The sequence below is a fragment of the Orcinus orca genome, chromosome 12, assembly GCF_937001465.1.
Source record: "Orcinus orca chromosome 12, mOrcOrc1.1, whole genome shotgun sequence".
In the NCBI taxonomy this organism is placed as follows: domain Eukaryota; kingdom Metazoa; phylum Chordata; class Mammalia; order Artiodactyla; family Delphinidae; genus Orcinus; species Orcinus orca.
The window spans coordinates 27,954,937-27,972,167 of NC_064570.1; the positions used below are offsets into that span (position 1 = coordinate 27,954,937).

At 33.9% G+C, this 17,231-nt stretch overlaps 1 protein-coding gene across 6 annotated transcripts in view; it reads left to right on the plus strand.

Annotated features, from left to right (window-relative positions):
* The window catches only part of HBS1L (HBS1 like translational GTPase), an 81,986-nt gene that overhangs the window by 26,854 nt on the left and 37,901 nt on the right, over positions 1-17,231 (plus strand). For 3 of the 6 annotated variants that reach the window (XM_049695166.1, XM_049695167.1, XM_033406747.2), the window contains one exon: positions 16,233-16,355. The exons of the other annotated variants lie outside the window; for them this stretch is intronic. In XM_049695166.1, coding sequence (XP_049551123.1) covers positions 16,233-16,355 — 123 coding nt within the window. The remainder of the gene's footprint in view (positions 1-16,232; positions 16,356-17,231) is intronic. 6 annotated transcript variants of the gene reach the window in all.

Below are 17,231 nucleotides of genomic sequence, written 5' to 3' on the forward strand. Positions count from 1 at the left end.
GTCCATTCTTTTGCTTTCAGTGTTTTGAGTCACTTGGGTTTAGTCGCGTTTTCTATATTTGTGTGTAATTTGGTTTGTCAGAGACAGATAGTTTTTTCCCATTTATGGCATTGATAGGATAGATGTAGTACCTTCTGTCACTTAAAAAATATGTTGTTGTCTTTTATATTTATGTATTTTAATATATGGTCTGTGTTTGTTTTGACTTTGTATATACCCTTTGATAAACTGGAAATATTGTAGTTTATCTTTTTGTTTGTTTTTTAATTTCTTTTCTTTTGGCTGCGTTGGGTCTTTGTTGCTGCACGCAGGCTTTCTCTAGTTGTGGCGAGTGGAGGCTACTCTTCATTGCTGTGTGCAGGCTTAGTTGCTCCGTGGCATGTGGGATCTTCCTGGACCAGGACTTGAACCAGTGTCCCCTGCATTGGCAGGCAGATTCTTTTTTTTTTTTGCGGTACGCAGGCCTCTCACTGTTGTGGCCTCTCCCATTGTGGAGCACAGGCTCCGGATGCGCAGGCTCAGTGGCCATGGCTCACGGGCCCAGCCGCTCCGCGGTATGTGGGATCTTCCCGGACCGGGGCACGAACCCGTGTCCCCTGCATCAGCAGGTGGACTCTCAACCACTGCGCCACCAGGGAAGCCCCCTGGCAGGCAGATTCTTAACCACTGTACCACCAGGGAAGTCCCTATCTTTATAATGTAATAACATGTTACCATTTAAAAATTTTGCCAACTTTAAACAGTATATATGTGTTGATCTCTCATGAAAGATGAAGAAATTAACACACTTATACTTCACCTCCTCTTTATTTTTCATAATTTTTGTTAATATTTTAAGTTCTTAGGGAAAGTATTTACCTTTACACCTTTTATAATATATTTAAACTCTTATTAACTGAATTAACTTTAAACAGTTCTTTAATGAGTCCTGGCTTTAAAAGTTGAGCTTATCAGAGTTATACTTTTTCATACTTGACCTCTTCTCTCCCTTTATCTCCTAATAGTTTTAGTCATTATATACGTAGTGCCAAGATTTATAGCATTTTCTTAGATTCTGTACTCAAAATTTCCTTAGTTTTAAACCAACCATAGTTATCTTAAAATTGATTGGTTTCTCATGATTAGGCCTCTGTTTATCTCTTGTTCGACTTTGACATCTTTTCCACCTCTCACCTTCCCCTACCCCCAAAATATACATGTTTGAAATATTTCCCAAATCATTGAATGTATGAAAATGATTCTGTGACCTGTATCTGCATTATAAATAATAGTTCCTGGTTCCTCTTTCTTTCCTGGAAGGCTTTGCAGACATTGCTGTATCATTTTCTATTATTATATGTTGCTAGCTAGCCCATTCCACTGCTTCTAGTGTGGCTTTTTTTATTTCTGTAAGTAGTTTTTTTTTTTTTTTTTTAATCTGTATTTCTTGTGAGCTCTGCTGGCTTACTTTTCAACTTTTTCTTCTGTTGTTTTTATCATCTTTTCTTTTATCGTGTGTGTGTGTGTGTGTGTGTGTGGTATGTTTTTTGGGAAAAGTGGGATAGAAACATCTTTACTTTGTCTCTTTAACTGGATATATCTTTCCGGCAGCACTTGATTAGATTAAATGCCCCTATCAACTGTGAAACTAGATTAATTTGAGAGGCTTGTGAATAATTTCTTTCTGGGTGTGTGCTATGACAGACCTTGTTCCAAAGGTTTAGATGCTTAGGTATAATAATTCTACTGTCCATATCAACATGACTTTAAAATGACATACCATTGAACAGTCTAGGAGAAGTTTCTTTTATTATACTTACTTGGAAAATTTTTCAGTATTTTTAGAATTTTGAATGAGAACTTAATATCTGTATGAAAATTAACCTTTTATCTTATAATAAGTTGGAACTCTTTAATTTCTAAAATGATGTATTGTGTTTATGTGTCTTCTTAGATAACGTTTTAGTTCATTTTATTAACATATATAATATTGAAAGTAACCATTATACCAAATACAAATAACCTTAGAATGGGTTATCATATAATTTTGTTATACATTCATATGGGTGAACTGCTAAAAGAGTGTATATTTAGGGGGTAAAATCATGGGACAATCTGTTTTCTGTTGGTATTTTCCTTGCCACCTTAAACCTACCAAGGGCAGGGGGATTCATTGCCAAAACTGTAAAACTAAGTAACATAGACTCTTGGGTTTTTTCCCACAAAAAATCCAGCAATTGAGATACACACAGTATTATTGTTTGAAAGGAAAATTCTGGGCAGAAAAATCTTACTATTTATGGTTTAAAATTTTATGATTAGAAGAGAAACTTGGAAGAGAAATAGTTTTCGACAAAATGGATATTACTGTTTGAAATGAGGTTTAACTCTTTTGATTGCTGTTGAGTCTTTTTCTAATGTTGGGTTTACTTTGATTCTTCTAGAAAAATAGTTGATCTAAATAAAAGTAAACATTAAAGAAAAAATAGTTGGTCCACAAATATGGAAAAGGAATCATGCGTAATTTAACATTTTGGGGACTTTCGTGGCTGTCCAGTGGTTAAGACTCTGCGCTTCCACTGCAGGGGGCATGGGTTTGATTCCTGGGGGTTCAATCCCTGGTCACGGAACTAAGATCTTACATGCTGCGCAGTGTGACCAAAAAAAAAAAAAGTTAGCATTTTATATGGTTCTTAAAGTTGATATTTCCATTTGCCTCACAAATAAAGTAGCCAATAAATGTTTATATTAATCATATCATTAAGGAAATTCATTGTTTAAAAGCGTTGGAGTCTCTGGAGAAATATACTTTAATACTGGACAATTCAGGTACTATTTTTTTTAATTAATTAATTAATTTATTTTTGGCTGCATTGAGTCTTCATTGCTGCGCGCTAGCTTTCTCTAGTTGTGGTGAGCGGGGACTACTCTTAGTTGCGGTGCGCGGGCTTCTCATTGTGGTGGCTTCTCTTGTTGTGGAGCATGGGCTCTGGGCGTGCGGGCTTCAGGAGTTGTGACATGCGGGCTCAGGAGTTGTGGCATGGGGGCTCCAGAATGCAGGCTCAGTAGAAAAGGAATAGTAGAAGAGCCTGTGGTGCGCGGGCTTCTCATTGTGGTGGCTTCTCTTGTTGTGGAGCACGGGCTTAGTTGCTCCGCGGTGTGGGTGACCTTCCCGGACCAGGGCTCGAACCCGTGTGCCTTGCATTGGCAGGCAGATTCTTAATCACTGCACCACCAGGGAAGTCCTCAGGTACTATTTTTGCTAAGATTTGTCTTGAGTAGCATTGGTTTGCTCATACTGTTTAGAAACCTATTATGCATCATTTTCCTTTCCCTTTGAATTTCATCATTTTTCCTTCAAACAAAGTTTTTTCATTTACAAAAAATAAAGCCTAATTTTACATAATGAGGATATAGTTATTTGCTAGCATTGTTTTGCTAGTTTTGTAGTATTAATAGTCTATTAAACAAACGTCATACAGTTTATCTGCATAGTACTATTTGAATATCTGTAAAGTATTATTTGTGACTATACTCAGATGATGATTATCATATTCTTGCATCTCAATGGCAGATTGTTCCCTAGAGAAGGTACAAGAAATTAAAGATAAAGCAGAGTTGTAAACACTTGGAACAAGGTCATTTTTTTTTTAACTTGGTTATTGTGCTGTATTTGTCTCTTTCTTCAACATTACCTGAGTAACTAAATAGGAGTGCTAGTGATGTTAGACCTTTAAGAAGAGATGTAAGCTCTTTTTTCTCCCTTCTCCGGTCAAATATATTATGAGATTTTTATCCTTATCCTGGAAATAAAGACTATGATTAATTTGAAAAGTCGGCGTTACAAAGAAAAATTATTACTATAGGATGTTATGAACACTTCTGAATCTATTATGTATGAACTTTTCAGTAATGTACTTAAAATATATTATTTTGCTTTAATTCTTTTTTATATAGAGCTATATTTAACTACAGTTTTTCCGATGTCCCCTTTTAAATATATTTTTTCCTTGAAAAATATTTTCATTAATTTTTCTGTCACTGAGTAATTTTATTAAAGCAGTTAGAAGAATTTTATACTTGTACAGAAAACTTTAGAATTGGCTTTCTGCTTTAAAATTCTGTGGGCTTTTGAAAGGAAGTGGTTTATTTCAGTGAAAAAAAGTAGTTCAGAATGTTCTCAGATATGTCTTAAGATTCTCTTTGTGTATACACCTACACTGGAAAAACTGAAGCATTAATTGCTTAATTTAAAAATAATTTGCTTTAGACTCTCAAAACAGCTTATCTTCTTCGAATAGCTAGTACCATATAAGAATTGCATGAATGTTAAATGCAGTTTTCTTTTAATCCTAATTACCTTGCTTTTTTTTAAACCATAGAAATTATAATCAGATTACTTATATTTGTATATACTTTCTTGTTTCATTCCCAGGCAATTATATATACTTTTTAATATTTTTTGAGTGCTTGGCATGTGCTAAAGAATTGCTAAGTATTCAGTAAGGGATTAGGATTAGAATGGGAGCCGATAAATACAATTCAGTTTAGCCAACATTTACTGCACGTTCGCTTTTTATCAGAAAAATGTGGTAGCCATTGAGGACATAGATTTAAACCCCAGACTCTTTCTTAGAACTTTATAGTAGCCCCTCAGGGGCTAAGTCTGGTTTAATAGAAGCACCAAATATAGCCAGGATGTTCTCCCTCTGAACAAGTTGCCTGTTGCTTTTTATTGGCTATGTGTAAAAGTATTCTGTTTTGGGAGCTGCTACTTCTCAAGGGAAGATAGGGAAGTGAATTAATACATTGAATGTAAACTTTGTGTCGGGCTTTGTGTATATTTTATTTGATTATTATGAGAATCTGTGAGGTAGGTGGAAGAAACTGAGGCTTATATGAAATAGTTTGTTATTTCACACAGCTATTAGAGGCACATTGTAACTCAAACTGAGTTCTTTTGAACTTGAACACCCCTTTAAAATTTTTTTTAATTTTAATTTTTTTAATTGAAGTATAGTTGATTTACAATATTGTGTTAGTTCATTACCCTTTTCATTGTTATATATTACTTGCAACAAGTTTTTATACTATAATTACTCAATCTTATTTTGTATTTGTTGGTAAGTATCTTACGGATAAAATTAAATCCCTTGTTAGGGAAACCAGTTTTATCATTAGTGAGGTACTTAAAAATTACTTTCAACTATTTTTTTCTGCTGGTATTACTTACAGACTTTGGCATTCCTATAAGAGAATTGATGTCAATTTCTAAATCCTTGCAAATTAGTGGTCCTAAGAAATGAAGTCCTTTTCTAGTTCATTTAATCTTAAATCACTATGTTGTCTTCTATTCCTTACTTAAGCAACAATTCTGTTTGATTTAAAATTCTGAAGATTTAATTTTTTAATAGTTGCTAGCTTGGTGCCATCTTTAAGCACATGCTTAAATAATAAATAACAGTGTTTATTGAGTAAAGCTAGAAAGTCCAAATGAGCCAATGGATACCTAATCCCATTATTCAGAATTCAGAACTGTTAGCATTTTGATGCATTTAAGCAATAATAGTAGGCACTATTAATGAACACTTACTACACACCAAATATTGTACTAAACTCTTTATATCTGCTATTTTATTTAATATTAACAATAATCACATAGGGATTTTTATTTTTTATTCTCATGTCACCAGGAGGCTCTGAGGCTGAAAAATGGCTAAACACCTTGCCCAAGGCCACAAAACTAGTAAATGGTGAAGCCAACATTCAGAATAAGATGCTTCTGAAGTTCTATCTTTTATAATTTGTGTATGTGTTTCTACGTATAGGGAATATTAGTTTTTTTTTTTTTAATGGAACCACTCCACTTTTTAACCCATTAACTTAATCATATGCTGCAGACTTAAAATTTTTTTTAACTTTGTTAAATTTTATTTTTAATTGTGGTAAAATACAGAAAGCATAAAATTTACCGGGTTAACCATTTTTAAGCCTATAGTTCAGTAGTGTTAAGTATATTCACATTGTTATGCAACCAATCTCCAGAACTTTTTCATCTTGTAAAACTGAAACTCAATACTCATTCAACAGCTATCCATTTCCCCCTTTCTTAGTCCCTAGCAACCACTCACAGACTTTTTTGGTATGCCAATAATTTAGGCTTCATAGTATTGTTATTTTATCTACCAAATACCTATTATAGGAACTTAAGTTTTTCAATGTATTTTTACCAAAAATGCTTCAGTAAACATTTTTGTACTTTTTGTGCATTTTTTTCAATTATTTTATAAAAGATTTTTCTAGAGTAGTATTGCTGGATAAAAAGGTACAGGCATTTTTAATGCTTTTAGTACACATTGTGAAGTTACCTTTGGGAAGACTTACTAATTTACTTCTTGTATTTAACTGTGAATCATAATAGCATTGATAGCATTAGTTTATAAAGGACAATTATATTCCATGAAAGGATTTTATATTCATATTGATGTTTTCATTCATTAACAGAGTAGGTAAGAGTCAGAGATCGATTATGCCTTTTGGGTGGGGGAGCTTGTTGTGATGACAGTCACCTTTGTGTCCCTGAAAATTGTATCCATGGTGCATTGTGCATGCTGTTATAGGTTGGCAGTGTTAAAATACCATTTATTCATGAGAAAGCAGTACCTAACTTACAAGTTTCTGTAAGTAAAATAACTCATGTAATGCAATTGGCACAGTGTCTGGCACATAGAGAATGCTCAACAAGTGATAGCTGAACTTAGTTCAAAGAAATAAAGTGTTCTTTTACTACCATCTAAGGAACAAGTGCTATAAAAAGTGACTATATTAAAGTTGAATGCATTGAGGGGCTTATATTACTTCCACTCACTTTTCTTTTTTTTAAGTCATTCATGATGTTTTGATGTAAGCTCTTTTGAGGGGATTACCTATCTCCTCAGCCATTTTTAACAGCTTGATATAGATTCTTCCATGTATTTCTTTATTTTCACCTAATATATAAAAATAGACACATATACATAGAGGGATTTTTTTATTACTATTGTAAAAAAATGATGTACTATAATTTTCATTTTCCTTATAATACACTGTCAACTGGAGTATTTTCCAGTGTATTCTTTTTGGTAATTACATAATATTCCGTGGTATGGCTGTGCTACAATTTATTCAAGATTTCCCATATTGAAGGATATTCATTTTATTTCCAATTTTTGCTTCTATGAACTATTCTGTTTACAGAACATCTGTGTACATATCCTTAAAAACTAGGGCTTTTGATTCTATCAGATAGATCCCCTGTGGTGGGATTGCTATTTTAAAGGTATACTGTTTGCTTTAAATAGATATGGCCTTTGCTTTATGAGAGGTGTTATGTTTCATTTTGGACAGTCTGACAGGTAACAAGTTAATGTCTCATTGCTGATTTAATTTTCATTTCCATGACCATTAACGAAGTTGAGTATATTTTCATATATTCACTCAACGAAGTTGAGTATATTTTCATATATTGCCCATTTTTTAATTGGGTTGTCTTTTTCTTATTAATTGAAGTCTTGGTATTATAGATATTAATCTTTTATTAGTATATGCATTGTAAATAATTTTCCCAATCTTTTCATTTTCTTTATTTATGGTATCTTTCCAGAAAAATTTAAAAATTGGATGCCATTATATCTGTCTTTTTTAACTTACCAGGTTGCAGTCTTGGATTAAAAAAAACCCCAAAAAACCTTAACCTCTAGGTTATAAATATTCTCAGTTTTCTTTTGAGAGAACTATTATGTGAGTTTTTTACATTTAAGACATTTAATTCCTCTAAAATTTATTTCTGTGTAAAGTGTAAAAAGTGGTCGAACTTTATTTTCTTTCAGAGTTTCATTAGAATTTAAAAGATGCATCAACTTTATGCTCTGACCAGTGGCATGTGGTATAGTAGAAAAGGATGATAGCTCTCAGATTATAGTTTGTAATCTAGCTCTTTCATTTGCTATCTGTAAACTTACTGGATTTCTCTGAGACTTGGTTTTTTTCTTTAAAATGGCAAAAATATTATCTATCTCAAAGTATTATGATTTATCCTTAACCCAGCTTGTACCATATAGTAGTATCTTAAAACAATATTAGTTTCCCTTTCCTTCCCTTTATTAATTGCTTTAAAGTTCATTACATTTGTTATTATGGAGTTATTTCTGGATATTGGATAATATTGGATATTACTAAGTTTTCTTAAGTTATTTAGGAATGACTCTTTGCCCCAATTATGAATTCAAGATGAAGTGTGGAGATGGTTGTGACCTACCGTATATCTTTTTTTTAATTCTTTTTCTTTAAAATTGAAGTCTAGTTGATTTACAATGTGTTGGTTTCAGATGTATGGCAAAGAGATTCAGTTATATGTATCTATTCCTTTTCAGATTTTTTCCCTTATAGATTATTATAAGATATTGAGTATAGTTCCCTGTACTATACAGTAAGTCCTTGTTGGTTATCTATTTTATATATAGTAGTATCTATTTTATATATAGTAGTGTGTATATGTTAATCCCAGACTCTTAATTTATCCCTCCCCCTTCCCATTTTGTGTATATCTTTTTAAAACTTAAATTGTTTAGGATTATTCAAATACAGCAGCCTTTCCCTTTTTACAGTCATGTTCTTGAAAATCTCAAAGATAGAATTTAGGAAAGAAATTGAAGACAAAGTTGAAATAAGGATTAAATTGAATCTGTATAGGCCCATGTATGTGTGCACATGTGTGTATTTTACAGTCACTAAAATGAAATGGTGTAAATGACACCTAAATAATGAGAATATTAATGAAAATTCATATCTTTAATTTGACTATTAATGCCAGTTTAATTATCATTTATCATCTCTCGCTAGTTGGACTCCTTTCTTGAAATTTTCAGCAAGGTTCTTATTAACTCTATTCCTTATTTCAGCTCATATGCATACTATGAGCCTTTTATTTCTACTGTGCCTTTTCCTCTACCTAAATGTTTAGTGTTTTTCTGATCTTATGACTAGAAGTTGTCGATTCTCACTGCTAGTTTCCACAGTAATTTGGAAGAGCACAGCTGCTTGTGTAGACTGGATTTACATTCTAGTGGAACCACCTATCTGTTAGCTGTGTGCCCTTAGCAAATTACTTAACATCCTGTGTCACAGTTTTCTCATTTGCAAAATTAGGATAAAAATAATTCTTATTTTTTAGGGTAGTTTTGATGTTAAATGAAGTCTTAAATGAAGCCATTATAGCATTTCTTGGCAGACAGTAGGAGCTCATTATATTTAGATTATTCTGTGTTGTTGAGGAGGCATTTCTCAAATATACATTCTTAGCTTTGCCCTTAATAACATCATGCCGAAGCTTTAGACATGAAGGATTAACAGGACTTGTTAGGGAGATGCTTAAGGGTAGATAATTCCAGTGATGGTGATATAGATTAGAGCTCTCAGGGAGAGTTTAGAATAAGTTAAAACAGAAGGCCTAGGGAAGAATGGTGAGGAACACTGCTACATTTGTCTAGTTTTTTGAAAAAGGGTTTTGGTATATACAGTTTCATTCTGTAAAATAAAACGCTTTGTTTTATAGGCTGTCCTATTTCTGGTCTAACAAAATTTTTATTACAGCAATATTTAAAAATGAAATATAAATGGCTTTTTTAAAGGAAAATTATTAGTAACATAGTATTGCCTTTATTTCTTAACTCTTGAAGTAGCAAGAACTCTTATTGGTCCTAATATAATTTAAATTAATTACATGGATTATAAAATTTTGTGGATACTACTTCAAGGCATATAATCCAGCCCAATATAAGGTTGAAATCTATTTATCAAAAGTTTCTTTTAATTTTTAAGATTGCCGGCTCAATGATATTTATAGAAAATTGAAATCTGATCCCAGTGAATATTTTTTTAGGATACAACATTTTTGTCTTCTGTGTCATAGGAGATGGATACTGCATAATGGATTTGATGAGGCAGTTTATGCTATATGAAGGTTGTTTTAAAATGAAAACATAATTCATACTAAAGAAATCACAGTGTGGTTGTAATATTGAAGGAAGTGGTTTATTCTTTGTAACCTAGTTGGTGTGCTTTCTGAATGTACATCTGGTAACTAGAATTTAAACATGTAGTCAGATTCAGTGAAATGATTTTCTATTTGAAATAGTTTTTCATTGAAAATTTAACACTCATTTCTTTGAAATTTTGAAAATCTTTATTTTTGTGGGTATGCCCATATTGAAACATTTATAGGAACTATAATGATTGATGGCAAAAATTGTATTTACCTGGAAAACCTCAGTTTAAAAAAAAAGAACCTTAAATGTTTTTTAAACTCAGGGTGTTTTGATCTGAATGATTTTAAGTTGTAAACTTGTCTTCTATCTTAACCATATAAATACAAAAAGAATTTCTTCCTTTTGAAGTCTTTCAAATCACCTATTAACTTACTATTTTCCTAAATATCAAAGTAATATATTTTTAATGTAGAAAAAGGGGAAAAATCACTCATGATTTGCTTTCTTTTTTTGTCATTTATTTATTTATTTATTTGCTGCGTTGGGTCTTCGATGCTGCGTGTGGGCTTTCTCTAGTTGTGGTGAGCGGGGGCTACTTTTCATCGTGGTGCGCGGGCTTCTCACTGCGGTGGCTTCTCTTGTTGTAGAGCACAGGCTCTAGGCGCACGGACTTAAGTAGTTGTGGCACACGGGCTCAGTAGTTGTGGCTTGCAGGCTCTAGAGCACAGGCTTAGTAGTTGTGGTGCACGGGCTTAGTTGCTTCGCGGCATGTGAGATCTTCCCAGACGAGGGCTTGAACCCATGTTCCCTGCATTGGCAGGTGGATTCTTAACCACTGCACCACCAGGAAAGTCCCACTCATGATTTTCTTACCCAAAGACAAAAATCTTGTGTTTTGCCACATTTCCTTTTAGTTTTTTTTCCTATGCATTTTTATTTTTTATGTTATTAAGGTTTGTACATACAGTTATACATACAATTTTGTATCCTGTGTTTTCCCTTTTTTCATTTTCTAACTGCAGCACACATTTTTAAACGTGGAGTCAATTTTTACGTCCCAGTTTGATCCACAGACTACTTTAAAAATATTGATTAAAAAATTATAAAGGGCATTTTAAATTTAAACAAAAACTACTGTTCTGAACTAGTGTTTCAACATCTTTATAGGTCCTATTCAAATTTGAAATTACTTAATGCCATCAGGTAAACAAGCTTATTTTTTAAAATGTCCCTTGTAATCCTCTCATGTTTAGTTATGGATTTTATGTGAAACAAACCAAAAAACAAACCTTGGTTGTTTTTTTTTTTTTTTTAACATCTTTATTGGGGTATAACCCTTGGTTGTTTTTAATTGGATTTAAGAATGTTATTTCCTAGAGAACAGTTTTAATTAACTAATACCCTATTTGATGTGGCTAATAGTATTAAAATGTTCAAACATTTTACAGCTGATGTCATTTAGAGATTTAATGATATATATGTGGGGGAGAGATTCTCACTGAATAGGCTAAGTAGTTATTTTTTAAAACTAGGAGTATGAGGGCAGGAACCTTAAAAGGTCATTTGAACTAGTTTCCTGACTTGAGACAGATCTTCAAACATCTTTTTAGTTATGAACCTCAGACCAGGCAACAAGATATAATTTGCAAAGAATGTTAAACTGGACAAATTGTTTAACTTACATGAACCTCACTTCTTCATCTATAAAATTAGTTTTATACCAGATAAGTCATTCTCAATAATTTTTTCTGTCCCAGGACACCTGAGATATACTACTTTCTTGTCAGCATCAGATCTGTCAGTGACAATGATTTTCAGAGGGGGCGGGGGCAAGGCTGTGCTTGTTTTCTTGATCTACCTTCTCCTCCCAAGCTGAGAATCCCTGGCTCAGAGAATATATTACTTTTTTCCATATATCAGATTATGTAATCTTAGTAAATATTTGAGTGTCTAGTATGTACTAGGCCACTGGACTGGATCTTGTGGAAAAAGTTTTAAAAATACACTTGGAACTCAGAGGTTAGTTGGAGAGGTAAGGCACATACTTATATTGATATTTTACAATACAGATGAAAACAATATATGCTCCATCAAAATATACAATAAAGGTTTTTTATTTCAAGTCACATCATTTTGGTCTGGAATTATCATTTTCAAGAATTTGGGGGGCTTCTTTGGTGGCGCAGTGGTTGAGAGTCCGCCTGCCGATGCAGGGGACACGGGTTTGTGCCCCGGTCCGGGAAGATCCCACATGCTGCGGAGTGGCTGGGCCCGTGAGCCATGGCCGCTGAGCCTGCGCATCCGGAGCCTGTGCTCTGCAATGGGAGAGGCCACAGCAGTGAGAGGCCCGTGTACCGCAAAAAAATAAATAAATAAAAGAATTTGGGATTATCACGTGTGACCTAAAATTGATAGTATTATGCTATAACGTATGCTTTAGACCCTAAATGTCATGTTTCCCACCTAAAATGAGCATAAGCAAAAGGTGAAGAAGATAATATCTAGATGTTTGTTATTAGAGGAAGACTAGCCTACCCTTGTAATTTCCCACTGGAAATTAAAATTGTACTAAATAGAAGCTTCTTTGTTATGCTGAGAATGATTTAACTGCTAGGCTGTAACTGTATTCTTAGGAGATTTTGAAATGCAAACGTTAAATGAAGTCAGCATTACTGATTTGAACATTATTATCAGAAGTATCTGAGTAGATACTAAAAATCAGAAAATCATGATTTGGACAGAGCATTAACATTTTATAGAGGCACTTGATTGAGCAAGTTTAGTATACTTTTAACTTCAAAATAAACCTGGTTTGGTTATCTTGGGAAATCCCCTTCCATGAGGTCCTGAGGAAGTGCAACCAGAAACATGGTAGAACGGAGAGGGTGCCTTGGAAACAGCCTGGAGAAAAAGACTCCATTTACCAGGCACGTGATCTTTAGAAATCTACTTAAATTTTCTTCTGTAAAATGGTGGACTGCACCAAATGACCTTTAATAATACAACCTGCAAATTTGCATGATTGCATGAACCTCAATTCCATGTAGGGACTGTACAAGGAATGTGAACGCTTATTTTCTGCCTGGCTCTGTTAGCCAGCATTCCTTCATTGGACATGTGCTACCTTCTCACCTTTCATTTTCTGTACGTTATTTCATCCATTTCCAGGTCTCAAGTTACTTCTTGTGTTTTAATGGTGCTCTCATTTCTTCTGTTCTGCAGACTCAATTATCCAGGTTTCTATCCAATTTCTATTTGTCTTGAAAGAATCTCAGATCCAATGTGTTCTATATTCATATCTAATTTAGAGCCCTAGGGATTTAGATCTCTGTTTTTTTGCCTCCCTAACATTTAATTCATCACCATATTCTGTTACTATATTGTCTCTCATGCTTGCCCCTCTTACTTATTTCCTATGCTCTAGTGCTTGCTCAGCTGTAGTCATAGCACTTGTGGTCTCATGCAAAATTCTCTTAATTTCTTTGTTTATATTTTCTTTCAGTCTTGTCATTCTACATGTCCATCACATCTAGAATGAAAGCTACCTGATAACAGAGAGTATTAGTCATCTTGTGTCCCCCATGACAAGTAAATGTTATAATTTAACTTGAAAAACTCTAAAGACCCGAGATAAGCAGTGTTTAAAAAACCACAAAATATTGGTGGCAATCTCCATCTATTTAGGACGAAGCAGTTCCTCTATGGACTGCTCTAATTTTGCACTTGAATAAAAGACTATCGAAGAGAAGCAATATCCTGACCAGCAGACTTCTTTAGCTCTCTGGAATGTATTCTCTATTGGGTAATGACATAGGCATCCACTTTTCCTTGCTAGAAAATTTGGGAACTGTTCTTTCTCTCACTTTCCTACATACATTCCGGCAGCAAACGTTCCTAATTTTACCTTGTAGTATCTTTTAAATAACCCTTTCTCCATCGCCATCGTTCTTATCTTACGTCAGTTCATAGAATTCCTTACGCATATCAGTACAACAGTTTTCTATGTGCTTTCTCTCAGTCTTGTCTCCACAATTCATTTTAAAGCACAATATGGTATGTCATACCAATGCTTAAATTCTTTTAGTGGCTCTTATGTTTCAAAATCAAGTTAAGTACCTAAATGTTATATGTGGCCCTAAATGAGTTGCCAGTTTTTCTGTCCTTAAGTCTCACACAATTAATCTCTTTCCCTATATCCCAGCCATGCCGATCTACTGTCAGTTGTATGCATTGTGTCACATTCCCTGAGCCCCTGTTCCTTATTTTTTCCTCCAAGATTCATTAGGAATCTTTTGAAGGAAACCTTGCCTCATTCTTCCAGTATGGTGGGTTAGTACCTTTCCTATGCACTGTCACTGTACCCGCATTATATCAGTTCATACTGTAATAATGTTTGTGTGGTATCTCTATTAGACTTAAGGTTTCTTGAGGATAGGAATCATGTCTTATTCTTTGATCTCTCTATTCCAATACCTAGCACAGTGTCATACAGCTGACAATTTCCCTCCCCACCATGAATTAATATGTGATTGTCAGAGAGTAATTTGTGTCTATAGATTCAATGTGGTGTGAATCATTCAGTACTTAATATATGCCAGGCATTACTCTAAACACTTAACATGTGTTAACTCATTAAATTCTCTTAACATACCTATTAGGTAGGTTCTAATATTGTTACCATTTTACAGATGAGGAAACTAGGCACTGAGGGAAGTGAAGTGACTTACTTGAAGTCACATAACTAAAGTGGCAGGGCCTGTATTCAACCCAGGCTATGTGGCAGCAGAGTCTATGTCTTACCTACTTTACCAGACTCTCAAGTGAGAGTTGAATTGGAGGATTTTGACATGGAGTGGTTATTGGGTGTATAATATGTATTTAATTCTTTTGTTAATAACTATTTAGAGCAGTATTCAACTGGAGGTGATTTTGCCCCACAAAGGACATTTGGCTCTGTCTGTAGACATTTTGGGGATGCTGTTAAGCATCCTGCAATACCTGGGACACCCCTTTGCCTCCATCAGAGAAATATCCTGCCCAAAATGTCAGTAGTCCTGAGGTTGAGAAATCCTGCTTTAGAAAATCTGAGAAGAGCAGGATAGATTTGACCATGTTTTTTTTCCCCCGTAAGAGATGACATGTTCAAAGACGTCACATTTATAATTCCCTTTAGTTTTCACCTTCATTCCTTTAGGAATTTATTAGAGCATTGAAAGAGCTATTAGGAAATTATTTTGTTTATTCAATTCAGCATTCAACAGACATGTATAAATGATGTGCCATGTATCACATACTTTGGTTGCGGAAATAGAAAAATCCAAAAGATTCAGTCCTTGCTGTCAAGAAGCCTCAGAGCCTAACAAGGGGTTACTTAACACAAAAGACAAAACTGTTTAGAGCATTACTTTCAGCCTTACTAGAGCATTCTGAATATAAAGTTGTCATTGGATTATTGATTGGATGAACTTTGTACCTTTGTTTCAAAACATGAAATAAGAAAAAATCAAGAGCATCTCTGAAGAATAGTATAGAAATAAGTTTATAGTGTTTTGAAATGTTTTAATATATATGCTTCTCACTTAAAGGTTTTTAATTATAAAAATTATACATAGTCATTGTAACATAGAAGTATGTAAATTTTGATATGAAAAGTCACTTCCTCTCTTTCCTAATATCACTCTCTAGAAGTAATAACTTTTTTTTCAAACTTTTTATTTTATATTGGAGTAAAGCTGATTAACAATGTTGTTATAGTTTCAGGTGCACAGCAAAGAGACTCAGCAATACATATACATGTATCCATTCTCCCCCAAACTCCCCTCCCATCCAGGCTGCCACATAACATTCAGCAGAGTTCCCTGTGCTATACAGTAGGTCCTTGTTGGTTATCCATTTTAAATATAGCAGTGTGTACATGTCAGTCCCAAACTCCCTAACTATCCCTTCTCCCCACCCTTCCCCGCTGGTAAGCATAAGTTTGTTCTCTAAGTCTGTGAGTCTCTGTTTCTGTTTTGTAAATAAGTTCATTTGTATCATTTCTTTTTAGATTCTTCATATAAGGGATTCATACGATATTTCTCTTTCTCTCTCTGTAGAGGTAATCTCTTTTAAAAGTTCACTTACATTCTTGTAGACTTTTTAATGCCAATAACATAATAATATAGCATCTTTGCTGTATAATATTGCAATTGCTTTTCCCATTTAATGTGTTATTGTTTTCTTTTCAAGCATGTAGGTTTACTATTTTATCTGAAGCAAATTATTTCATTGTTTGGATACATCATAATTTGTTTAACGATTCCCTTATTGAGGTACATCTACAGTTTTTTCACCATTACAGACAGCATCACGGTAAACAATGTTGTTCATATATTGTTGCACAGTAGCGTTAGTATTTCTGTAGAATGCATTCCCAGAAATATAGTGTATATAGTAAAGTTTTTTATTTTATCAAATTTTCTCCCTGCCAAAGGTTGTACCAGGCTGTACTCTTGCCAACGGTGTCAGATAGTGCTCTTTTCCCCATTTCCCTTTGCAACGCTGGATGCTAATAAAAAAAAGTAGAAATCCTTTTACTTATTCCTCTGTGCCGTTTTTCCGTTTGTCCCCCCCTTCCACCATCTCCTCTTTTCAGTCCTCCCCTTGCTCCTCCTGCTTATCCGTCCCCACCCCCCCCCACCCCCGTTTCCTCTGCCACACCTTTCTTTGACTTGTGTATTTTGAACTGGTCTATTTATTGGTTTGTAGGAGCTCTTTATACACACACACACATACACACACACACACACACACACACACACACACACATATATTAACCCCTTGTATGTATTTCCTCACATACTTTTATGTTTGCTTGTGGTATCTTTAATCAGGGAAAATTTTTAAAAATTTTATGTAAAATTTGTCAGTCTTCCTTATTTGAAAATCAAATATATTTTTATATTATTCTTCATATCTTTAATCAACAAGGAATTTATGTATGAAACACCATAAACGTATGATAGAGTCTTTTTCTCAAATGGATAGCCAGTATTCCCAATACAATATTGAATATAACCCATTCTCTTCCCACTGATTTGAAACATCTCTTTGCATATGTTGAATTCCTACTTAAAACTGTGTAACCTATATATTCCTATAAGAACATTCAGTTCTTATTTTTATGTATAGCAAACATAAATATATTACTATTAATTGGTTCATTTACAGATGCTCTATTCTAATTCA